This window comes from Dermacentor andersoni, chromosome 1 (assembly GCF_023375885.2).
Source record: "Dermacentor andersoni chromosome 1, qqDerAnde1_hic_scaffold, whole genome shotgun sequence".
Lineage (NCBI taxonomy): Eukaryota > Metazoa > Arthropoda > Arachnida > Ixodida > Ixodidae > Dermacentor > Dermacentor andersoni.
In genome coordinates, this window is record NC_092814.1 from 167,245,265 (window position 1) to 167,270,996 (window position 25,732).

The following is a 25,732-nucleotide window of genomic DNA, read 5'->3' on the forward strand; positions in this document are numbered from 1 at the left end:
GACAGTGTCCGAAATCGCAATGCCACCACTGCGCAAGTCTTGAAGAACATTTTCGGCTTCAGTAGGGAGCACATCTGATGGCGACAGATCTGGGGCCTCCATGGCACTCACTTCATCGGTTATAAATCCAGCGTGCCGAAAGCAGTTATGTAGAGTGGCAGGGGCCACCGCCTTCCAGGCATCTGCAAGCATGTTTATAGCCGACAGAAGGCTAACAGCGTACTGCTTGCCGGCGTCGATGCAGACGACCATGCGGTTCAAGAGGCGTGCTCGGTATAGGACCTTCAAATTTTTTAGAATGCCCTGGTCCATGGGCTGGAGGACACTCGTGGTGTTGGGCGGCAGGAATTCCAAGCGGATTTCCAAGTTATCCACAAAAAGCAATACCTTCCGGTTTTGCGACTTGAACTTCCTGTCAAGTTTGTGGACGTAGTCGCTGAACAGCTGCTGTGTGATCCATGCTTTTTTGTTGGCCTCATACCAGACGGGCAGCGACTTCGCTCCCTTGAAGCACCTCGGTCTTTTTGATTTGCCAATCACAAGAAGCGGAAGCTTCTCTGTCCCCGACATGTTGCTGCCTACCATGATGGTGACGCGCTCCTTACTGTGCTTCCCGCCGTGGCAGGGACCGCCAGACACAGAAAGGGTCTTATCAGGCAGCATCTTATAGAATAGGGCGGTTTCGTCACAGTTAACGTCGTCTGGCGAAAACTGGGACAACAGCGACTCCAGAGTCTCCGAGCGATAATTCGCAACAAGGGTCCGGTCGACGGCACCACTCTCACCGCACATCCTCTTGAAAGCGAGGTCGTACCTTTTTTTTGAAGTTACGGAGCCATCCGTCACTGAACATAAAGCCCTCGATGTTCATCCGGAGAGCGAGCGTCTCTGCCTTCTGCTTCAGAAGGTCTCCAGACACAGGAATCCGCTTGGCCACTGTAGCACACAACCACATGTGGAGGGCTTCTTCGAGCTTCGGGTGGCTGCCGTCTCTAAAATTTTTCCTTTCCAAGCTGGAGGAAGACTTCGTTGCTTCGCCGAGAATCTTCGTCTGGTTTCTCATATAATCCGAGACCGTCTGCTTCGAGATGTTAAAATTCTCGAGCAATTCCGCTTTGAAACCGGCCGCTCAGGACTTGCTGCACAATGGCGATCTTTTTCGCCATTGACATTGTGGTATATTTGGTACCACGCTTGCCAGCATTTCCCAGCGCAGTCTGCGCGGGCACTATCGGCACCATTGGACACTTGACGCGATGTTTCCGTATACTAAAACGTTCGATCACCGCGACCTCAACACAGCACACAAACACCACTATGCTGTCACGCCGGCACCATTCGCACAAACTAAAAACGTGGCCTACTCGCAGCGTCGTGCACGAAGAAAGAAACAAATCAGCAGCTGGATTGCCTTGACATGGCTATGGTGACATGGCTTACTAAACTGAGACCGGAATTGCTGTAGTCACTCATAGCCACTCTACTGAACCAGGCAAAAACGATGATGATGGGCGGGGATCTTCAGTAGCGCCACCTCGTGGGGCAGCAAGGAGGCTCAGTTCAAAACAAAAATGGCGTTCAGCAAGTCGAGCCTTGCACCGGACAGAGTCGGTGGGGGCGAGTGCCATCGATCGAGTTGGCTCAAGGAGTGTCCGAACTTTCGGCAGTTGTTATACATTGTGGTCTATGGAGAGAATGGCGGTGCCGCGAAGCTGACCGAATAATCGAGCATGTCCGAATTTTTGGAGTCCGGAAAATCGGTCGGCGACTGTACGTGCCAAAACCACAATCAGATTATGAGGCACGCCATAGTGGCAGACTCCGGATTAATTTTGACCCCGTGATGTTCTTTAATGTGTCCCAATACCTAAGAACATGTGCGTTTTCTATTTCGCCCACGTCGAAATGCGGCTGCTGTGATTGGGATCAAATCCGTGTCCTCTAGCAATGCCACAGCCGTAAAGCTAACGCGCCGGACACAGAAGTGTTGATTTGACAGTCGACCGCTTCCGTAGTGTCTCCTGGACCCTGCGTTGCGCTTTAATGCAGCTCTGCTTCTGCACGCCCTGCGTAAGTTGCCCGCTTGACATATTTGTGTGGCATTTATTTTTAAGAAATAGCAGCAACGTACTGTACCGTACCTTGAACTTAAGCTTATCCTGTTTACCCACAACCGCTGTCGTACAGTAGTAGTACGGTTTCCTTGCCTTCTGAGGTAACCTTCATCCCCCCTCCCCTGTACGGTAACTGCCTCTTCTCCTCCCTCTCCTTCTCCTCTGCACAGTTCTATCTGCGTCCCCTCTGGCCTCGCAGGATAGTAGAAAGGGAAGCGCTGCAGTTACTGCAATGCTTCTGAGGGGAGTCATGGATAATTACAGCTGTCAAGAGGCTAATGTAGCAATGGCCAGGGAGCTCCGGAGGGCATTGTGCACATTCGACGTGGTGGGGTGAAAATGAGTTTACAGCAGCAGCCACAGCAGCAGCCACAGCAGCAGCCACAGCAGCGGCCACAGCAGCGGCCACAGCAGCGGCCACAGCAGCACCAGTGGGAAAGTCGAAGGAAGAGGCAACGAAAGCTTCGCTTTAAAAAAGAACCATTCGTACACTTTATCTACGCTAAGACAACAGCTATCACAGTTTGTTTCCAACACCAAACTACTCACAGTGTTACTTCGGCCGAGGCGCGGCAGATAAGCTACTAGCTCGATCACTATGTTTTACAGCGAAGCTGTATATGGCTAGCCAATTCGTCCGTCCGTCTGTCGCCTGTAGGCTGAAAACTCTTTCGGCACAATCCCATGCGAATGCATGAAAAAAAATAAAACCGAAAGAGGCCCGCGATTGGCTGCACCAGTAGTGACGTCACTGCTCTACGTCGCAGCCAAGCGTGCGCGCAGCAGTTTCTCCCCGGCTCCGAAATGGGTAGGGCAGACATCATACGTACTCCTGAGGAGCAGGCAGCTTTCGATCAGCAACACCGCAAGTAGAACTGAGAACGTGCTCATCTACACCACCCCGATGCTGCAGCCTGCGCACAAGAACAGGCTCGTGCAGCCGAGCGCAAGCAGCAACTGCGTACTCAGGATCCGGTAGCCTACCAAGCCGTCGTTTAATGAACCATCAGGATTAATCCAGTCATAAACACCGGGGCGGCACATTTCAGCTTTACTGGTTAACCGTCTGTAAGGAGTGCTTGGACAGTGATTTTTTTTTATTTCCTTCATTTCATACTGGCTAACTCAGAAGGAGCCTGTTAGAGGGTGCTGCACTATGATGCGGCTGAGAGCGCAGTCATGCGGCATCCGCCATATTTCTCAGGGTTTATTTATCAGTCGGAAAAAATTAGTACACAATTAGTACGTCGCTGGAAATACCGCAGTTAGACGTCTCTTGGCTGTCTACAAATGCTCATTGACACTTTGATAATTATGATAGTATGTTTCGAGTTAATTACAATTACCTAATTAAATCTCGGTAACGAAAGAATTACTGGCAGCGACTCCACTGTACTGGAAACAATATGCTTCGAGTAACGCATTGCTTGTTTTTCAATCTTGGTGCATGATAGTTAATTATGACACCCTGTATATATGACTTCTGCATGCAAGTGACAATAGTTCCAGCTCTAATAAATGTTGTAAATCATTAGAAGTGTTTTTTTAATGAGTCGTTAGCTTTGCTGACTGGAAAGAGAAGCAATACTGAGACACATATCATTCACGTGCACTTCACACGCCGTTGATAAATGACTCTGCCGAAGGGGTCCCTAAAGTCTACAGGTTTTTATCATGGTCAAAAGAGCATGCAAAGCATTTTGAAGTGAGGTGAACATACAGCAACATATTCTTTGTCTAGGCATTAGCTATCTGTACATTTAGAAATAATTGTTAATTGGCTACCTCCTTCTCTTCAAAAATATAATAAACTTTGTGCTGCGTATATATTTAAATATATTTATACATGCATGGTGTTTACAGTGGAAATTTAAAACAATGTTGAAGGGAGAAAATACGGATGAGGCAGCCACTGCTCGTACTTCTAATACACTTGCTCTCCTATTGTCAGGATTTGCAGAAATAAAAAAACACTTGAATTAAAATCCTTGCACGTCCGCGTCAACAAGGGCTGCAGTAAGCTATTAGCCACAATAAAATTTTAAGTGAAAACGTCAGGTAAGTCAAAAGGAACATCAAATGATGTGGGTGGCAAAACTCTGGCAATGACACGTTGGGGGGAATAGTTGGCGTCTATGGCCACGGCCCTTAGTGTTTCTGAAAAATCAGACAGACTGCATATATTACCTCCCCTGCATCAAAGAAAATTTGTTAAAGGAAAGGTTAGCATTTGTGTGTCTCACCTCCTCTGTCCATCCCTCATGTTTGTGCTACAGTCAAACCCGGCTATATCGAACTCGCAAAAAAACGCCTATCAGTTCGATATAGAGCATAATTCGATATAAGCCTGCTAAATAATTGGATGTCATAAAAGCACATACCATTTATAAAATCACTTTATTGGCGAAACTAGCTTAGTTTCGCATAAATTAGTCCTGCATTTTCTTCTGCTTGGGCAATTTCGCTGTCTGCAACGCACGCACTTCCCCACGTTGTCTAGAGTCCGAGCAGCTGAGGCCGCAACCTTCCGCATTCGCGCAGAAGCACCGGACTAATGCGAGTGCACCAATCACTTCGGAGGATGTGGGCAAAGGACCGTAGTTGCTTTCCTCAACGCGCCTACTTTCATTTGTGCTCGGTACGATGTCGGCGATGTAGTCTTCGTTTCGGGATCTGCCGTCGTCGCGACACCATCATCTGCACTCACAAACTCGTCCACCGTTGATTCGAATGTCCCTGAAATTTTGACAGCTCGCTCCAAACTTCGGCAACACCGGCAACGGCTTCATCGCATTCATCAGAATTTGCAGTCATCACCGAGCACGCGGAAACCGGCACGTGCGTACGCGTCGGGCGCCATGGGCACCGTGTTGCGAGTCTGGCCACTTTAGCCCTAATCGTGCCGAGAGTGCTCTTCTGAATCTTGCACGCTGCGGGGACATCGCGTTCGACGCGATTTGTGATTTCGATCTTCACGACGAAAGGCGAATTCTGCCGCTTCATCACGGCAACACTGCTGGAGAAGGCCCACAAGGCGCAAACACGATAAACCAGAGAAGCAGCCAGACAGCTCGCACTTTCGCCATCTTGCACGAAGAGCGCACAAGAGCCTCTGATTGGCTGTCTGAGCAAGCGCTGTAGGCGGGCCAGGATCATTTTTTTGCTAGGGAGTGTCGATAGATAGCGATCTAAAGAAAGGAAGGACGCTTGATTCTGCAACCCGTGAGGGAGCACGGCGAAGCGTCGTCAGGGGAGAGGGAGTGGGAAGTGAAAGATGATAGAGAAAGAGGGAGGATAATAGACTTCACTACGCGCGACAGGGGGGAGTGTCGACGGCTCGCCCGAACAGCCCGAGGCAGCGCGGTCGCGGTAGGGAGAGCGGTTGATGGAGCCGCGCCACCGCGTTTCCCCGCTACCGCGAGGGAAAGCCAACTTCTGGGGGCACTTTTCCGCCGCTTGACGTTCGATATATCGGGAGTCACTGCAATATTTGTTCGATGTAAGCGTAATTTTTGCTATATATACTCATTGTAACTATACCGTGACCAGAAATTGTTCGATATATAGAATAATTCGATGTAAACGGGTTCGATATAGTCGGGTTCGACTGTATTACTCTGGTCTTCACATAGATGTCTCTTTTCCTATTAATTGAGAATTTCGAGTGCCAGCTATAACATTTAGTGACAGTTAATTGTGAGCTTTCTTCAGAGTCAAAATATGCTGGCAGCTGAAGATATGCCAAACTAAGTGTTGAAATCTCATGAATTATATGGTGGTGGTGCTATTTCTTGGCAGAGAATGATACCACAACATTGGTACCAAACCTCTGCATAATGATGGTGGTGCATTGCAGACAACTACGTCAAGTTGTTATAGCTTGCAGCACACAAGGGACTACAAAATGAAAGTGCAGCCCATGTAAGTGCAGCATGGGCAATGTCTTAGACTTCCACTTATACATGACACACAAAAAACTTGTTTCCTGGAAAAGATTAACAAGGCAACATCCTTCAGCACCAGACCTTTCCACACTAAAATGTGTTACAGGGCTTTTATGATTTCAGTGACAATATTTAAGTGCATGAAAAAGCTGGAAATCCAAAATTAATTCAAGAGCTCAACAAAAATAAGAAGTATGAGAAAGAATTTTTCACCTTTCCTGCATTTGAAGAGATTGCTTTGGCTACGAAGTCTTCCAAGTAGCTGCTCAAAGGCACGCCCCTGATTGTGATGACTGCTTCTTGTGTCATCAATGTACTGGAAGAAAACACAAAATGAATTAAGAGCCATTTGGAATCTGAACAGCCTTTCAGCTGTCAGTCACAAGTATAGCTTATGAAAAATTCTGAATTATCTTCCCATTTACAAAAATACACATGGTAGATTTATAACTTGCTCTGTTTGTGCTGTCATTAGTTTGAGACAACATTCTGCATACCATGCTTGATGCCTGTGGTACTGCGACAACCACAAACTTTCACTTAAGCATTTGAATTGCATGTTTCAGACTTGATTATGGCAGTGACAAGGAGAGCAGAAGCAGCAGTACTACAAGACCACACCATAGTCTATGATGCTTTGCAACAATATAGGTATTAGTAAGCGTGCAAAGCAATCTCCAGTCTACATTAACTTCTCCAAGTGACAATGACAGTATCATTCAATTAACTACAGCCAGTTCGACAAGACCTTTACAAGTATAGCATTTCATGATTTGCAGTCACAAGCTGGATAACTGGACATTTACACTATGTGCAACTGCATTTAGCCAATATGGTGCTAACTACCATTCTACCAAGGAATGTTCGCTGGCTTAGTTAATAGTTAAATTTAACATTCTTCAGAATAACAAAAGTATCATGGCCATATGTGTAGGTTGAAAATACAGTATTCAATTGGGAGGTACAATTCTGCAATGGAAATGAACTGCTTTGAGCGCAAGCCACAGAACTCTAGCTCAGCAACTTAAGGGAGCAACTTCAGCTACTGTACAACATCAGAAAGCAATTAGCACTGATACTATTAAGCAGAAACATTCACCTAGAATCCCATGGTATTACACAGGGCACCATACTAAAGACGAAAGATCAAGTGAGTGGACACATGAACAGTAAGAAGGGAAGCAGAGGCAGGCATTTAAGACAAAAAGGAAACTAATCCTGACTAGGACAAAGAAGGTCCACAAAAGACTCCAAGAAAAAGCAACAAGGGCCCAGGAGAAGTGGCCATCCACAATAAGAAAGCAGGTGGACCTGGTGACCAGCACAGAATGCAGCAAAATGCCGTCACATACTTGCACTACCACTACACTAGCAGAGAGCCCCTTTTCATTACTGTTATATTTACTTCAGTACTTTAGCTCTCAGTATCGGAAGCTGCATACCCTTTGGGAAAGTACTCTTCAATGGAGCATTAATTTCTTCTTTAGTTCAACAATTTGTTATCCTCTTCTGTGAAATGCTCAGTTGCCTCTCCTGTTTCTTTCATCCATAACTAAATATTTACGTATTTGAAGGCACTTCTTAATCTCATCTCTCTCTCTCCCTTTTGCCGCCTGGGCAGAGGCCATGTTTAGATAATGGGAACAATATGCACGAAAGGAGCAAAGTAAGCAATTCGAATATGCCTGCCTGAAATGTCACCTCAGAATCTTAGATGCAGCACAGCCTACCAGGCTGTCTGGACCACTTTGCAAAAATCAGCAAATCTAAGGGTAAATGAAGTTTCATTCAATGGCCAATGACTAGGACCTTCCATGAAGCAGATGGTCCCAGCACGAAGGCATCGATACTGCTTCCTTTGACTTGACTGTGCTGCTTTTCCTTCTAGTGATGATAGAGGAAGCCACACCTAAGAATCAAACAGTGAAAAGGCAGGCTTGGATGATGGCAGAAAAGGTAATGGTTGTAAGCAGGCAACTGACCGTTCTTTCCCTTATCACCCAGAAAACTAAGTTTTGAACTTAATTCCACAGGCATGGTGTTCACAGCTGCTTAGAGCAAGAGGTAGGGTACAAATCTAATTGCTTGACCATATTATCCATAAAAATGAAAATGCCATTCCATAGGCACTTGAGGGCGCCAACACCTGTGGCAGACCACCAAAGTGCGCCTGGTTACTATGACGAAGAGGAGGTAGGTAGGTAGGTAGTGTTACAAATTCAGATTTGAAGCAGGTGCCCTCCAGTGCAAGACGATACTCTGTTGCAGATCACTTTATACATGCCACATGAATTCAACATACCACATATTCCACTGTATAAGACATGTTCTTTTCCAAAATGTTCGATGATGCATCTTATATAACGGTGCATCTTATGTATATGCATGAAAACATGTGCAATAGAGCAATCAATATGCAAATGGTTTTTTTAAGAGTGCAAAAAACTGCGCAGTGGCATTCCCCCCCCAAAAAAAACAATCTTGTTTTAACAGTGGAACAACCGTGGCAACAGATATCACCTTCTAGAGCTGGCCATGTAGGGCGTGAGGCGACTGCAGTAAGGCCACCATTGTGGCCGCTGTGATTCGAGGTGATGTGTACTAGTAGGCTGTCACAGTTTAGTCTTTTTTTTATATAAGAAAGAAGGTGAAACCCAGAGAAATTATGCAATAAATAACAAAAGGCACTGCAATTTTCCACTGTTACGCTGTGGCACCTAACATCTGTCCATCAAAAAAAGCACCACTTGGTTATCGTTATGATCAGTTGCCTGTGCGAGAAGCCTCAGCTATAGTGGTCTCAGAAGTCTACCAGTAGTAGCTGCAGTGATCACGGCAGCCATTTCGCTTTTAACGCGATAGCGTTAAGGAGCCCGTGTTGCAGAAAATCCGGTGTTAGAATTGGACATCGTTTCGGCGAAGAGATTTTCTAACCACGCAAACCTAGGCCCTCCATGTGACGCAAGGAATTTACTGAACTAATGGAATTTCTTAAGCTAAAATACATGTAAAAATCATGAACTATGACTTGCACACAACCTACAGACATGATAGCTCTTGGATTGTAATTTGACTATACGAGAAAACATAATTCTGTTACACGAAAACTCAAAGAAACCCCTTTTCCAGCATTTCTACCATTCACAAACCAGCCGCAGCGTCTGCTAATTGCGCGCACCAGCATGCTGGCGTCTCGGGGGCCATGGAGCGGCGCACCCAGTTCCTTGAAACACTTCCAGATGGCCCTCGCCTCCGTTGCATTGCGACCCTCGCAAGAGGCCATGTTTCTACCAGAAAGCCCACCTTCGTGCATAGCGTTCGCGGCCACATTTCCTGATAAACATTACGGTTACATACGCTCCAGTTGCCGGGAAACGTCAGAAGCAGTCAGGGATCCTTGAATGCTATCCCGTTCCACTCTTAAATGCAAAGCTTAAGCATGCTCAAAATTTTTGTATGCATATGTTCAGGCACGATGTGATCATTGTTTGTGTGCTTGCCCTGAGCATTCCACGCCAACGACATGCTTATGTCGTATAGAAGTTTTTCAGAGGACAACAACAGTAACCTAGTGATGCTGCCGGCCAAAGTGGCTGAACATTTAGACAATGCATTGGAGGATGAGGCCTTCGATGGCTTTGAGTGAAGTGCAATAAAAGCCAGTTTTCTGGGTCTTTGAGGAGTGTTGGTTTAAGTTTTATTCTGCTAGAATTTGCAGCTCTTAAAACTTCCGTTTAGAGGAATTTAGCGGCCTGAAATGGGTGAGTACTACATTTTACAACGAGTGTACAAGTGTTCATAATCACGCTTCATCAAGTCAACTGAGTTAGAATAGGTGGACCCTATATGCCAATTTTTTATACGAAAGTCATGAAAAGTAAGAGGTGCGTCTAACACAAAGTTGCAACTTATAGAAAAGAAAACACAGTAAGTTCGCACTACAACAACTTTCAATGCACAGATTCTTACCGGCATCACATTCTGCCCAACCTGACAAGCTAACACAGCCACTGAAGTGCTGCTGTAGTGTTAAACAATTCAATTACATTTAGATTCGAAATATTGTAAAAGGAAATGTTTTATATATAACTAGTCACTATAAATGCCTTTGAGCTCAATATAGCTTTCCTTTCTGTTCTTTCAAAGGTTGTTTCTGAATTGAAGCATGTGAATTATTTTTAAAGTAGTTCGAGCAATTACTTACATTAATTAATCACAACTGGATTTCCGTTTCTTACAAGGCCTTAAAAGTGAAAATTTTCTGCACTATTTACCACTGCTTGCTATAAGAGAAACAAAGTTCAATGAGCAAATTATGGACACTTCTTCAATAGCGAAGATGGCCTGCACTGCAACGGCATCAAAGTGATTTAAAGGGACACTAAAGGCAAATATTAAGTCAATGTGATCTGTTAAAATGCCATTCCAGAAACCTCGCAGCACTTGTTTCATGCCAAGAAAATACTTAGTTTAGGAGAAAATTGCATCTGAAGGCTCCGTGTACCTAATTGTAAATCGCCTGCTGCCAAGCAGAAAGTGGCGACGTTGCATATGCCATCAACACTCTTTACTACCATCGGTGAGTAAAAACGCGCCCACCAGATGGCACCACATTTTTTGCGCAAAATGCAAACACATGGCCATGGAGAAACAGAGTTAGGACAGAGCGTTGGAGTTGCCACTGCTGCTGCTCTTGGTTTTGTGACGTGGACCATTCGGGCATCTCCCGCGACATCACATGGACGTGGGATTCTCTGCTACTTGCAGCCTGTGCGAGTTTTGCGAGCCAGCAAAACTAGTGCAGCACTATGGGATAAAACTACTGGAACGCGAAAACGAAGCCTTTTGACTGCCCGCATCATTTTCAAATGCAGTGACATTGAGTTTCTTTTTTTAATCGAATGGAAATGTACAAGTAGCATTTTCTTCCATCTTACAATACAATGCAATTATGGTTTTATTACGAGTGGTTGAGTACTAGTGACAGAATTATAATGAGGAGTGCCTACATCATCTTGTCAAGAAAAGACTCAGTTTAAGAGAAAATTGCACCTGAATGGTCTACATACCTTTAGCGCAATTCAAGTTGCCCGCCCCCTACAAGGGAGTGGTGATGTTGCATATGCCATCACTGCCCTTTACTGCAGTCAGTGAGTAAAACGGTGCCTGACAGACAGCGCTACAGTTTTCAGCACAAAACGCAAACACGTGGCCATGGAGATACCAAGCCAAGATAGAGTGCTGGATTCGCCGCTGCAGCTGCTCTTGGTTAAGCAGCGTGGAGCGTTCAGAAATCCCGCGATTCCACATAGACGTGCAATTCTCTGCTACTTGCAGTTTGTGTGAGTTTTGAGAGTCAGCAAAACCAGCGCAGCACTTCGCCATAACGAAACTACTGAAAAGCGAAAGCGCGGGCAGTGCAGAGCGGAGAAAACGAAACCTTTTGACCACCCGCGTCACTGTGAAGGGTAACTTCAAAGAGTTCCTGTTTTAAAGAGTCAAATAGAAATGGACAAGCAGCATTTTCTTTTGTCTTATAATGCAATACAATGATCTTTTTATTAGGAGTGGTTGAGTACTACTGAGAGAATTACAGTGAGGAGTGCCTTCCACATCGGCCTGGTACTTGAATGTCCCAGGGAAGTCTAATTATGTCCTGTATTTACCTCAATTTTTCTACTACAGTCGCCGACCGATTTTCCGGACTCCAAAAATTCGGACATGCCCGATTATTCGGTCAGCTTCGCGGCACCACCGTTCTCCCCATAGACCATAATGTATAACAACTGCCGAAAGTTCGGACACCTTGCAGCCTCTCGTCTGATTTTTCGGACACTCCTTGAGTCAACTTGATCGAGGGCATCATGCACCGACTCTGACCGGCGCATAGTTCGACTTGCTGAACGCCATTTTTGTTTTGAACGGAGCCTCCTTGCTGCCCCACGAAGCGGCGCTACTGGAAATCCCCGCTCATCATCATCGTTTCTGCTTGGTTCGATAGAATGGGCGTACAGCAGTTCCGGTTTCAGCTTAGTAAGCCATGTCAAGACAATCCAGCAGCTGATTTGTTTCTTTCGCGCACGACGATGCGAGCAGGCCGCGTTTTTCGTTTGTGCGACTGGTGTCGGCACGATAGTGTTTGCTTTGTGTGCTGTGTCGAGGTTTCGGTGTTCCAACGCGGCGTACGGAAACATCGCGTCAAGTGTCTAATGGCGCCGACAGTGTGGGTGCCGGGGGGCCTAAGATTTGTCGCCTTCCGATGTGCTCCCTACTGACGCGGAAAAAGTTCTGCCGAGACCTGCGCAGTGGTTGCATTGCGATTCCGGACACCGTCTCATTTGAGAGTTTCACAGGTGCTGACACTGCTGTACTGACATGCGCAGAACTCGACGACGGCAAGATCATTCGTCAGGTTTCTGCTGCACCCATTCTCTATGCTGCACCGCCGGACGATGACTCCGAGTCGGAAGATGACGCACCATGTGCTACGCTGCTGTCGCATGCGGAATGTGCACAAGCAGTGACTGTGCTTTCAGCCGCCTATAGTGACCGTTCGACCCTCTCCGAGATTCAGGTTTATCTGATTGCGCGTAAACGGAACAGCGTGCAACGGCGCACTCACGATTTCTTCAAGCCTACTGCAGAGCCCGAATAAGTGCGTGGAAATAAAGGATTTCATTTTTTTTTCTTAATCTGCTTTTTCGGACACCTGTTTATTCGGACATTTCCGCAGTCCCCGTGAGGTCCGAATAAACGGTCGGCGACTGTACTAAAGCTCTGTTCTCAATAATACTGAAGGCTTGGACATTCTCAAGCACTAATCTATCAGTTTAGCTTGACTTAATGTCTGCCTTTAGTGTCTCTTAAAACTTCTCATTTTAAATAAAACAAACCTAATCAAAATCGGGGCAGAGGTTGCCGAGAAAAATGCTGTCTACATTCCCCTCATTAAGATAGGAGTTCCTAAGCTAAAGCTTCCTCTTAAATGACTCCTGCCTGCAGGACAGCAACTGTCATTCAATTTCAGGACTCATGAAGTGTGAATGTCAGGAAGCAACAGCCTGGAGAACTGAGAAATTCCTTCTTATGATGCGTCAGCATTAACATGAATGTGTACAGTCAAACAATTCAAATGGAATCAAACAGCTCACCATTGCACAAGGTGAATACATTCTCTAAGGGACAAAAATTGTCAATGCATGCAGGAAAAAAATCTGTCCCACAGGAGACGTGGAAGCTGGTGCCATTAATGGTAGCAAATGGGTTCACCTAATTATTCTGGGAGAACCTCAACCATACTTGTAGGTAAATACAGGCAACTGGCAACTACCGTGAACGCCTAATACATAGTTTTCATTGACATCATCATGGTCACCATCTTTGGGTATTAACATGTTCAGAAGCTGCATAAACAATAAAAGGAGCAGCACAATAACATAACTTGCACATTGTTACGATTGGTGTGTAACACCCCGTGCAAAAAGGATGATCGAAAGACCATGCCTAATCGAAACGGAGGATGCATCCCTAATTTGCTTGAGTGGTAGCCGGTCTGGCGGGCGCCCCGCAGAGATTAAGGGCCCCTTCGTGTGTGTGCGTGACAGGAGGAAGGGACACCTTCCGCGAACTGTGCGACTCAAGGGGAGACTCCTTTCCGTGAACCAAACAGGACCCACAAGTTGCCGCCAGCGGAGGCAAGCACGTGCAACGTTGCCTAGGAAAGAGGGAGCAGCCGCCCATCACTGACCATACTCAGTACATGTTACGTGACGTTGATGTGAGCAAAATCCCGCCTATGATTTTTAGCGCGCCTACTTAAGTGGCCCCGCAATGTATTATTGATTATTCTCTTCTTTTATATCCTTCACCAACCATGGAATAAACATTGCAAGTTTCGCACTAGAAATCGTCTCACCCCTGCCTGGTCGCCATGGTCTACCGGACGCCTGCAGCCTGCAACAGCGCCACGCTACCCAGTAGTAACGCCGGTCGAGGTTAGAGTAACCGGCGTCGCAACAACTTGGTGGCAGCGGTGGGGTATGTACCCCAGAGGCCCCAACTTTCGATAACATCTAAGATATTGTCTCCTCTTTGTCCTGGTGACAACTTCGGAAGGAAGGTGTCAGGATTCATGACTGCATATGGTGAGTGCACGGCTTTTCTTCACTAAGATATCACTTGGCTTTACATATTTTTTTGGGAAGTACAAAGCAGCGATTTTTCTTTAACCGTTGACGGAAGTTTTGAGTACATCGAGGTTGTTATAGAGTGAAGAGTTAGCAGCACTAAGGGCAGCCATGAGCTTGAAGGCACTAAAGAAGCCGGAGTTGTTTAACTTGGCCAGACAGTTGGGCCTCCAAAATGCCGAATCAAAGAGAAAGCCGGAGATCAATGAGAAGATCGAAGCGATCGAGGAAGACGACGAACTGAAGGAATGCCTAGAGAGCATTGCGCTTAAGGAGGAAGAGCATAAGCACCTAGAAGAAAAAGAGTGCGACCATGTTGCATGTGATGCACTCGAAATGAGGCACCTAGATATAGAGTTTCTGAAGACTCAAAATACTGAAAGACCTAACACAGAGGCACGAGAAAGCGAGCGCAGAATGACAGACTTGATGGCATCTTACGCAGCAGGCGGGGACATACTAGGTCTTTTTCTGGTGCAGTTTGAGCGCACGTGTGAGAAGGCAAAATTCGCGAGATACACGTGGCCGCAATGCTTGCTTTATGATGCTGCCACGTGAGGTAGCCGATATCATTGCCCGCATGGGGAAAGAAGAAGCAGAGGCCTTCAATGAAGTCAAAGCGAGTCTGCTTAAAAAGTATAGATTATCAGCAGAAGCATTCAGGTGAAAATTCAGGGAGGTCGCGAAGACCAAAAGCAAGTCGTACTCAGATTTCGCATACACCTTGGAGGTAAACCTGAAAGAATGGCTCAGAGAAGAGGGTGCAATCGGCGACACTGAAAATAATCCAGTGCGTTGCATTAGAACAGTTTTTCCGCCGGCTGCCAGAAAACATCAAGTATTGGGTTCAGGATAGGCCAGGCGTGGACACTATCACGAGAGCGGCCGATCTCGCTGAGGAGTACGTAACTCGCCGTGCGTTCGAAGGCAATGAAGCTCCTAAGAAGGAGATGAATACAGACCCGACAAACCAGAGTGATTGTCAAAGTCGAGTCAGTATAAATCAAAGGAAAGGTCAGATTCGGTGAAAAATAGTGACGAGAACAGCAAGGAAGAGGAGGAGTCACCCGAACAGAGGGCAGAAAGGCAAAAGAAAAGAAGCTTTTGAGGCAAAGAAACAAGTAGTTTGCTACAACTGCCAGCAAACGGGGCATATATCCGTGGGGTGCAAAAATCCCAAACTTGTGTTGATGTCACTAAGTAGTAACGAGGAAAATCTGAAATTGCTAGAACTGTACATTCGAGACCTCACGGTAAACCGTGTCGGCTGCTTCACGACTCGGCAGCCACAATAGACGTGGTGTACCCGTCATACGTGGAGGAAGGCCAGTTCACGGGAGAATGTGCTTGGATAAGGCAAGCCGTAGAGGCCTCCAGTGTTTGTCTCCCTGTGGCAAAGATTCGCATCGAAGGCCCTTTTAGAGTACTGGACACCGACGCCGCCATCTCGGCACATATCCCGCTGCAGTATCCATATTTATTTTCTAACAAATCCAAGGATTTGCTGCGACACAGGGAATCGAGTTTAGTAAGGAAATAGTACAAGCCCTAACTCGTTTCAAGGCAAGGGAGCTCACAGCCAAGGCAGTGTACGAATGTCCAGTGGTGGAGGAAACAGGTTTGACAGAGAATTCCTCAACCAGCACCAAACAGGACAGCCCTATAGGGGATATTGCAGAAAGTACACTAGCTAATGAAGAGGTCAGAAAAGTGCCAAAGCCTGAAATGTCTCGAGAGGCAGAATTCAGAAGAAAGTTATTGAATGTAAGCCCTGCCACACTGATTGCTGAATAGGAAAAAGATTCCACCCTGTGGAACCTAAGGCCAGACGCGAAAATAGGTGTGGCTAAGCAGAACGTAAGGTTCCTCAAGAGGGCAGGCGTCCTCTATAGAAAGTACGCCAGTCGAAAGGGAGTGCAATTCGACCAACTCGTGATGCCGTATCCCTATCATGAGCAGCTCCTGCATCTGGTCCATGGGGGCTTTTGGGCATGGCATCTGGGCATTCGGAAAACAAAGGACCGCTTACTGCAGGAATTTTACTGGCCCGGCTGCTTTCGGGAAGTGGAAGCATTCGCAAGAAGCTGCGACACATGTCAACACATAGGCAAGCCCGGAGATAAGGCTACAGCGCCAATGAAACTTGTTCCCAATATCACAGAGCCGTTTCGTAGGCTCATAATAGACACAGTGGGACCACTTCCTGCAACGCAGTCTGGCTATCAGCATATTCTCACTGTACGAGTACTATGCCCCGCAACGAAATTCCCAGAGGCAGTGCCCCTCAAAGAACTAAGCTCGTTGGAGATCGTCAAAGTGATTTTGTCTATCTTCGCGCGAGTAGGGTTTCCCGCAGAAATCCAGTCAGAGCAAGGATCCGTCTTTACGAGCACACTGACCTCGACATTTTTGGAAATGTGCAGTATTAAAATTATTCATAGCTCAGTGTACCACCCGCAGTCAAACAGTATAGAAAGCCCACTCAGTCATGAAACGGCTTTTGCGAGCCCTTTGTTATGAGCACAAAGCCAATTGGGAGGTTTGCTTGCCTGCAGCAATGTTCGTGCTTCGAACTGCACCGCACGAGTCAACAGGTATTTTATCTTCAGAGCTTGTTTACGGTCTCTGCCTTCAGTACCCTCTTCGCATTGTTCAAGAAGCCTGGGAAGGCCGGGCAGACGACCCTTCGGTTGTGGCATACGCGCTAGAGCTGTTAGACCGACTGCACACATCTCAAGAATTAGCAGGGCAGGAAATGCGTAAGGCACAAGCAATGCTAAGCATTACTATGACAGGACGGCTCGAATGTGACGCTTTAACGTTGGGGAAAGGGTAATGATTCTGAAACCCTCATTGAAAAACGAACTACAGGTCCAATGGGAAGGACCGGTTGACATAATTAAGAAATTATCTGATACAAACTACGTTATCACGGTACCGGGAAAATGAAGGACACCACAAGTGTACCACAGCAATCTACTTAAACCCTACTGGCAGAGGGAGGCCATTGTGAACATGTCGCCTAAAACCAACCTGAGGAGATGCCTGTTGACTTTTCGGAGTTAACATCAATAACGCGGACAAGAGATTCACAAGACCATTGACAAGCTAGTAGAGCAGGCGGAGTTGAATCGCAATCAAAGGGGCGAACTGAGAACTCGTGTTTGAATTTAAAGACATATTTTCGGACACACCTGGCAGGACCACTGCGCTCGTTCACAATATCAAGTTAACTCTCATCGGACCCAGTTAGTTTGAAAGCTTATCGGGTTTCCCCTCGTCAACGTCAAGTCATGGCCGCTGAAATAAGCAAGGTGTTAGAGTTAGGTGTAATCGAGCCAGGAGAGTGATTATACCTCGCCTCTTGGTTGAGGTCCCAGGAAAGAAGCCGCGACCGTGTATCGACTACCGCAGGCTCAACTTAATCACGAAGGACCAGACTTGCCCAATACTGCATATCGAGGAAAGGCTTGAAAGAGTGAGCAGTGCTAATTTCATCTCTACGCTCGATTTAGTCAGAGGGTACTGGCAGATTCCGTTGACCAAGAGGGCAAGCAGGCTTGCAGCGTTTATTTCCCCAATGGGAACCTTTCAGTCGAAAGTCCTGAGCTTCGGATTGAAGATTGTTCCCTATTGTTTCTCTAGCCTTATGGACCAGGTGCTACGGGGAATGGAGGACTTTGCACTTCGGTATCTCGATGACATAGCAATCTTTTCATCATGGGCGGACCATATGTAACACTTGCGAACCGTGTTGTGTCGTCTACGAGAGGCCAACATAACTGTTAAGGCTCCCAAATGCCAATTGAGGCGCGCGAAGGTAGCTTATCTAGGTCATGTAATATGGCAAGGCCATCGTCGGCCTTCAGAGGTTAAACTGGCCACAATAGACAACTTCCCGTAACCACGCACCAAGCGGGACATCAGGTCATTCCTTGGTTTGGCAGGTTATTGCCAAAGATATATTCCGCATTATTCCGAGAGTGCAAGTTCTTTAACAGATGCTCTCAGAAAAACAGAACTGCAAATGGTAAAGTGGGATGACGCAAAAGAAAAGGCTTTTAGTATGCTAAAGAAGGCACTAACAAGTCAGCCAGTGTTGAACGCACCTGACTACTCTAAGCCATTCATTCTTCAGTATGATGCCAGCGACCAGGGTATGGGGGTGGTGATTTGTCAAAAGAGAGATGACGAAAATGAACCCCCTGTACTGTACGCCAGTAGAAAGCTTTCAGTTCGTGAGGAAGCATACAGTGCATCAGAAAAGGAATGCGCCTGCATGGTATGGGCGGCGCAGAAGCTAGCTTGCTGTATCGCTGGTTCAAGGTTCACCATAGAGACTGACCACTGTCCCCTCACATGGCTGCAGTCCACGTCTACAAAAAACAACCATCTTTTGCACTGGAGCTAGGCTCTTCAACAGTACACCTTCGATACTCACTATAAGGGTAAACTTAACAGCAATGCCGACGGTCTGAGTCGTTACCCCTAGAGTAGCGAATGCCTCACGCTCAATCTGATTTCCGTGTCATTTTACGTTGGTATTTTTGTTCATAAGTTTTTTTATATAGCGAAGTTGTAGTTGATTGTTAGCTGATTTTGGTAACCACGTCCTAACGCTTTCAATAAATGGCTGTTTTTAGTGTTTAGGGGGGGAGGACGCACGCGAAAGGGATGGGAAAGCAGTAGTTGGTTTTCCTTTCTTTTTTTTTTGTAAAGCCTGGTGTGTGCTGGGGGAGGGTGGCCTTGTGCTCGCTTGCTTTGTGGTTGTGGGTCCGGCACTGTTCTGGAGTGATCGCTTGCCCAAACAGGAGACGAAAAGTTGCGAGACCGGTTTGCAAGTCCGGTTTTACCGGACCGGACCAGGGAGAAAAAGCATACAAGAGCGCCACGAGGACTAATGAACGACTCCAGGGAATCTACAAGATACGAACCAAGGGTTCGTCACCACGGAGGGAAATTCTGCTGCTGAAATGTCGATCCCTTGCCCAGTGGCTGCTGGCCCCTACGCGTCGGGATCTTCCTCCCGGAGATGTTGTTACGATTGGCGTGTAACACCCCGTGCAAAAAGGATGATGTTTGCCAGTCTGGCGGGCGCCCTGCAGTGATTAAGGGCCACTTTGTGTGTGTGTGCGTGACAGGATGGAGGGACGCTTTCTGCGAACTGTGCGACTCAAGGGGCGAACTGTGCGACTCAAGGGGAGACTCCTTTCCGCGAATCAAACAGGACCCACGGGTTGCCGCCAGAGGAGGCAAGCACGCGCAATGTCGCCTAGGAGAGAGGGAGCAGCCGCCCATCACCGACCGAATTCGATACATGTCACGTGACGTTGACGTGAGCAAAATCCCGCCTACGATTTATAGCGGGCATATCTAAGGCCCCGTAATGTATTATTGATTATTCTTCTCTTCTATTATACCCTTCACCAACCATGGAATAAAGAATGCAAGTTTCGCATTAGAAATCGTCTCGCCCCCGCCTGGTCGCCATGGTCTACCGGACGCCTGCGGCCTGCCGACAATGCCACGCTACCCAGTAGTAACGCCAGTCGAGGTTCGAGTAACCAGTGTCGCAACAGCGTCCTGCACCAAGTTACAATCTGAAAACAGTGATAACCTAGTGAAAAGCAGTCCTTGTCAAAAAGCAATATGGTGTACTGGGAGCTGATATGGTGGACTGCAGTCATCATGACTGGCATGTTTGAGTACTGGCAGGGTGAAAAACTGTGTCTGTGATGTCTTGCGAAAGCTATTTATAGCAAATGTTTGTATGTGTGCGTACTGGTAGGAACGGCGAAAGCTCACATGTGGACCAACATTCCAAACTGATGAATTTGCACTACACAGCTTAAACTGACAGTGTCACGGAGTCGAGGCCATGTGCAATATCTGCACTTCGTGATGGGCAAATGCAAAACGCACTCACTGGCAAAATTCATTTTTCCAGCCTGCCCAATAGTTCAGACATCTTTGCAACCCCTTCTGTGTCCAAAAAAAGTCAGTCAACAAATGTGTTTACTATCCGCAAACAAAGTGAAGAGCCAAAGAGCGCCACTGACAAGCGACTGCAGCAAAAGGCTTCTCCATCGCCTTTGCAACTTCTGCGCGCATGCTGAGCCAGCATGCTGCAGCCGCGTTTTCGTTGCCCCCTCCATTCCTTGTTCACTCACTCTCTCCACGTCTCCTTCTCCACGTCGCCTTCATCGCTCTACCCTCAGCCGGCGTACCTTGTGAGAAGTGCACTCGCTGCCTCAGTTGTCTGCCGGATTTTCTGGCAATCGCATTGTAACCGGTATTTCGTCTCGTGCGGCTGCACTATAAGCGGCTACATTGTAAGTGACCTGAGCTAATGCCAATGTACCTACACTCTAGAGATTTCTTTTGGAGGCAATTCCTCTTGATATTACCGACTTTTTAAAAATCTTTATTACTTTTACATTCGATACACAAGGACATACTTTAGCAAGTATTTTTCAAATCTGACTCATTTTGACAAAATTTCCCCACACTCCACACACATCTAAATGTCATGCACCACAATTCAAGCAATTATAATGCAGATGTAGCTATCAGTGATAAAAACACCAGGGAAGTGCCAACAGTTGCCTGGTAATTCAATCTACAGAAATTTCAAATGCCAGTGTTTATAAGAATTTGTTGCATGTAGAAATGTTTTCTGATGCTAATTTTACATGCGCGTTAACTTGAAATGCATCACACTTTTCTTTCTTTTGGAGGTAGAGCTTATGTACAGTACACCAGGTGTGCCTTTTAGATACATGAACATGATCTTAATTGCTTGCAGATAACAGCTGCAGTTTCTTGAGGTAGATTACTGGACAAGGCTGACAGTTGCATAATAAATCATAGTAAACACTCCTCTAATCAGTGAAATTCCATTATATTTTAACCGTTTCCAATTTGGAAACTGGAAGTGAGGCATCACACTCCAGTATGCTCTGCCTTTTTGAAAAAAAAGCGGCTGCAGGGCCCCTTTAACGACAATATCCCCTCCCACCTCCCGGAAAAAAAAAACATAGAAATCACAAACCAACTGCTTCACCACAGAAGGTGCTACAAGGAACAAAAGCACTGCCTACTTTTATAGAGTCGCAGGTAAGCCACAATGAATACTCACTTGCCCTTATGCTGAGGGTGTTCTGTGTAGGTAAGTTTCTCCACAATGGAAATCTCATTACAGAAGGTCAGCTGCAAGAATAAAACAAAAGAGCATTAAAAGCAGCATAAAATTTATCTAAATACACTTGTTTCATTGCATCTTTAACAACCTTTCCTAGGCATACAACAATAAAACAAGGAAGCCCATGTACGTATCATCTGGCTGTTTCCTTGAACCCACCATCTCACAATGGCAGCATGAGATCACCACAATATGGCGGCTGATTAATGTTTTCAGGATGAATTTATGGCATAATTTTCATGGCAAGGCAAATAGAATAGACTTGTTAATTCGACTCCAGCAGATTCAACCCTGCTTGAAGATTCCAGCCAGTGCCGATGCACATTTATGGGCCAAACATTTTATTTCAATACTGGAATTCGTCCTCACCAGATTAAAACTTGACAGGTCGGTACAAACGCGAATGAATGTAACGTCTGTCTTGGTGGTGTTAAAGGACGCTGAATGCGTCAAAGACATGGCAATCTCCCCCTAAAAACATTCATTTTTGGCCTGCTCAGGAAAAATGTTTGAGCAAAAGCAGCAGCTTAAAGTGAATGAGTACCATATTTACCACCTGTCCCTAACACAACTTTTTTTTCGCAAAAATTGCCTGCACAGTGCAATTGGATACGAAACAGTGTTTGCAACAGCCTACCATCTGTACTATCAGTGCCAGCATCATCGATACTTCCCCTCAAGATGGTAGTCGAAGTTCTCCCGTATGATGGCGATGACATGCCGCTTAAATGTTAAGGTAGTGGCAACAAATTCGTGTCAGATGTTTCAGCGTTCCCAAGAATAGCATTCCAGGACTCTCACAATGTGGTTAGTCTAGGCATAGGCTGCCATCCTGTTTGCATTTGTTGGAGAGTTGTTTGACAAAGGTGCAATAAATGTGTAATATCAATCATGCAATGGACGTACGGAGATCATGGTGATGACATATTGTGGTACATAAAGGTGTTAAAATGCTACCTAAGACTACTGATGATTGACATTGAGTTAAATAAATTTCCATTCTGTGAAGGTGAACGTCTCAGGTTTAATCCTTCTCCAATTGCTAGAATCAGAGGCACACTACATTTTCCTTGTTGAAAAGTCAGGTGTGCATTACATTTCTATTCTGTTTAGGAGCTCTGTCATTTCTATGTTGGTTTTCTACTTTGAACACAAAAATTTTGCATGCATTAGATTCAGGGGCATGCTAAAATCTGGAAAATACTGCCAAATGAGGCAACAGTGTCCTTGGGTATTTCTTCTGCCTCTTTACTTCGACCCAACAGATAATTCAATCAATTTTGTCGTTCTCATCAAGGTTGAATTAGCAGAATTCGACTCTGTCTTCTATGGTCAGCAAGCAGTGGCTGCATATTGTGAGGATTGTGTCCATGCATTTTTGTTGCACCACCACAGTACAGCACATTTCGGGCATAGGGCCTGCGCCGTGGTGAGGTCACTTACGAACTTCGTGCGTGCAAGCCAATGCTTTCCGTCTCTGTCCTCTGAGGGCACCATACAGCAGCTGCTGCTGTCCGCCCCAAAGCAAACCACGGGCTAAATGACTGGTCTTTTTGGGCAGGAATGCCCGGCCCCTCTCTCCTGGCCCAACCGCGGGAGCGGAGTCACAAACTGCTCTCAGATGGCGAAACGGTGTGTACTGAATTCCAACTCTCCCTGTCACCTCTTTTTGCTGGCCTGCCTTACCGAAGTTCTTTAACCCGAGACATGTGCGCACCTATTCGTTGCTCCTATTCTAGAGACACCACCACAGAGAAGCAACTTCACTTGCATGGCCATACTCTACGGGGTCACCCTCAGAGGCTGTATCGAGCTGAAGGAACATTGGCCTGGTAGCATGGTTATTGGGAGCCATCCTCCTGTGTAGCAGCGTGTTACAGCATTTTCTAATATACCCTTGCATTATGGGAGATCTGGCTCAGGTGCACCATGAGGATCGGGTGTAGCTGTTAGTCAACACCAAGGTAGTAGTCTTATAAACGCTTTCTTTGTACTCTGGGCCTTCTCCACGTGGCGCAGCTGTCTCGCTCCCTGTGAATGAGAATTAGCTTCAGGCACATGAAACACACGTGGCAGAGCTGATCGTCCCCCTGTGGGCTGGTATCCTCAGACTTGCATGGTGGTCTAGGTGCATCCAAGAGGAGCACCATGTGATAGAGGCCACAATATCTACCTGTAGGTATCACTTTTCACTAATGAGAAGTGTTTCGATGTACCAGTCATTTTGACAACTCCCCGACATCAGCTAAAATAAACATCAGAAATGCTCCCAAACCATTGGACAACTCTACCCCAGCTCAAGGTCAACCTGGACTTGCAGCAACAAAGACCACTGCTAATGAAGATATGTCATTGCAACTGTCATTCACATGACCAATGAATGCTAGGCTTGAGGCAGACAATGGGGACAGCCATGTTGATGTCATCAACTAAGCTTTAAAGTAAACTAACAGGAGACATCAGATCAGACCTTTGACAACATTGATGACGATGACATTGCCAAGGAGGTGGAAGACACAGATAGTTGAACCAGGGTTCCCAGTAGGAAACAGCAATGCGAGTCAAAGCTACATGCCTAGAGAGCACCAATACAAATGAAGTTTCCAATCATACTCAAATTCAAGAAATTGCATTTCGAAATTGGACCTCAAGGGTGCTATTCAAACTGGTATAAGCAAAAACCAGTCGCTTGAACTACTGGGTCCATATCCACAAAAATATATATAATCGACAGGTGGGTGAGTTGGTAAGGATTCATTTCCTTGAAATGGTGAAACAGAAACACACTACACGGAATTGCGCTTGTATTCTTAGTGTTATTCTGTGTTCATGTCTTTCTGTGGCACCGTTTAGAAGAAATGTTTACAAAAAAGATTCTCACAGAGAGCCATGCAAAAGAACAGAAGCCAGCCAATTACCATATTGGACATGTTATTAACAAAGGTAGCCGGTAAATCACAAAAAGCTCTGCGAATTCGTCCACTGGAGTACCGTGTTCACCTGAGATCAAATATGACATTGATGACAACCTTGGGCGAGGCAAACTCGAAATGCTCTTCTGGAAAGTTGTGAACTTAGATTCTCTCAAGACCTTGTCATACCATTCTTGGCATGCAAATCACATCAACTCAACCCATATAACTGTGGCAGTGACATTTCAAGACCACAATCTCCTGCCAACTATGCACTTTGAGATGTGTCACATTTCTGTTCATCCGCATAAGACAGCTCCTCTGTGCCCATGTATCACACACAAACAAGCAATAACATATGCTCCAATAAGCACCATCTCTGCTGTGAGAAGTGTAGTTCTGACCAACATGAAAAAAATCAGACCTGTGCACTGTGGAAGCCACGCAGTGGTGTACTAATAACTGATGGCGTGCACATTGCAACGGACCTCAAATGCCCACCTCGCACAGCTACAACTCAATCTACAGGCCAAGTTTACAGTTCCAAGAAACATGAACACAGCATCAAGGGAGGTGGGAGCATGGTAACCTATGTTGTCATCAGGTCACTGACCAGAGCAACGCTGCTAGACATGACTGCCTTCAGAGCGATAAGCATCCTCAGCCTAACTTCTGATCAGTACTAGCAACAAAGGAAACAGCTACAGCAACCATCAAGGTTCAGGGTAATGTAGGGGACATTGTAAACAAACGAGAGGCAAACACGCTGCAATGAAACCACAGAACGCCAAAGCACCTAAAACAGCAAGCTTTAAAATGCAAGCACATTATGGACATGTAAACCTTCCCGCAGGAGCAGCAATACCAGTGCCAGCAGCGTGAATGTGTTCTATGAGAGTTGCCAAACTTCCCTGATCTACCAGTAGCCACGACCCCGAGCTGGTAGTCCATGGGACCAAAGTGACAGTGTCAGCATACACAACAGCCCACAGCAACAGTAAAACCAACCTTGCATCCAGCTCATCTCAGATGTTGCAGTTGACCTGGTGGCCAATGATGGAAAATGCCTTCATTGTGGGAATCCTCAATTTGCCACACTCTACTTGGGACATAAAAAGCTATTGGACTGTTTTCACTAGTTATAAACCACACTGAGGTCGGCAGTGAAAGCTATGGCCATAATACAAAGCAGCTCATCGAAGCTCATGCAACTAACTAGCACCTCAGACTATGGAAAACTCAAATAAAAGCTACAAGATGGCCATTGTTGCGAAGAATGGAGGCTGAGGGAGGAGCCAGTAGATTCCTGTGCCTCCGTGCAATGATTACAGGTGCAGTAGAGGCAGTGAATGCTGTGTTTTCGCCACAACTGCAT

General features: G+C 46.2%; 1 protein-coding gene across 3 annotated transcripts in view; it reads right to left on the reverse strand.

Annotated features, from left to right (window-relative positions):
• slmo (PRELI domain containing slowmo) overlaps window positions 1-25,732 on the reverse strand; it is a 50,334-nt gene that overhangs the window by 15,142 nt on the left and 9,460 nt on the right. For all 3 annotated transcript variants that reach the window (XR_008608977.1, XM_050194919.2, XM_055062732.1), the window contains exons 4-5: window positions 21,383-21,453; window positions 6,272-6,374 (exon numbers count right to left, since the gene is read on the reverse strand). Coding sequence is in view for 2 of the 3 variants with exons in the window: in XM_050194919.2 (XP_050050876.1) it covers window positions 6,272-6,374; window positions 21,383-21,453 (174 nt within the window). In the remaining variant the exon portion in view is untranslated. The remainder of the gene's footprint in view (window positions 1-6,271; window positions 6,375-21,382; window positions 21,454-25,732) is intronic.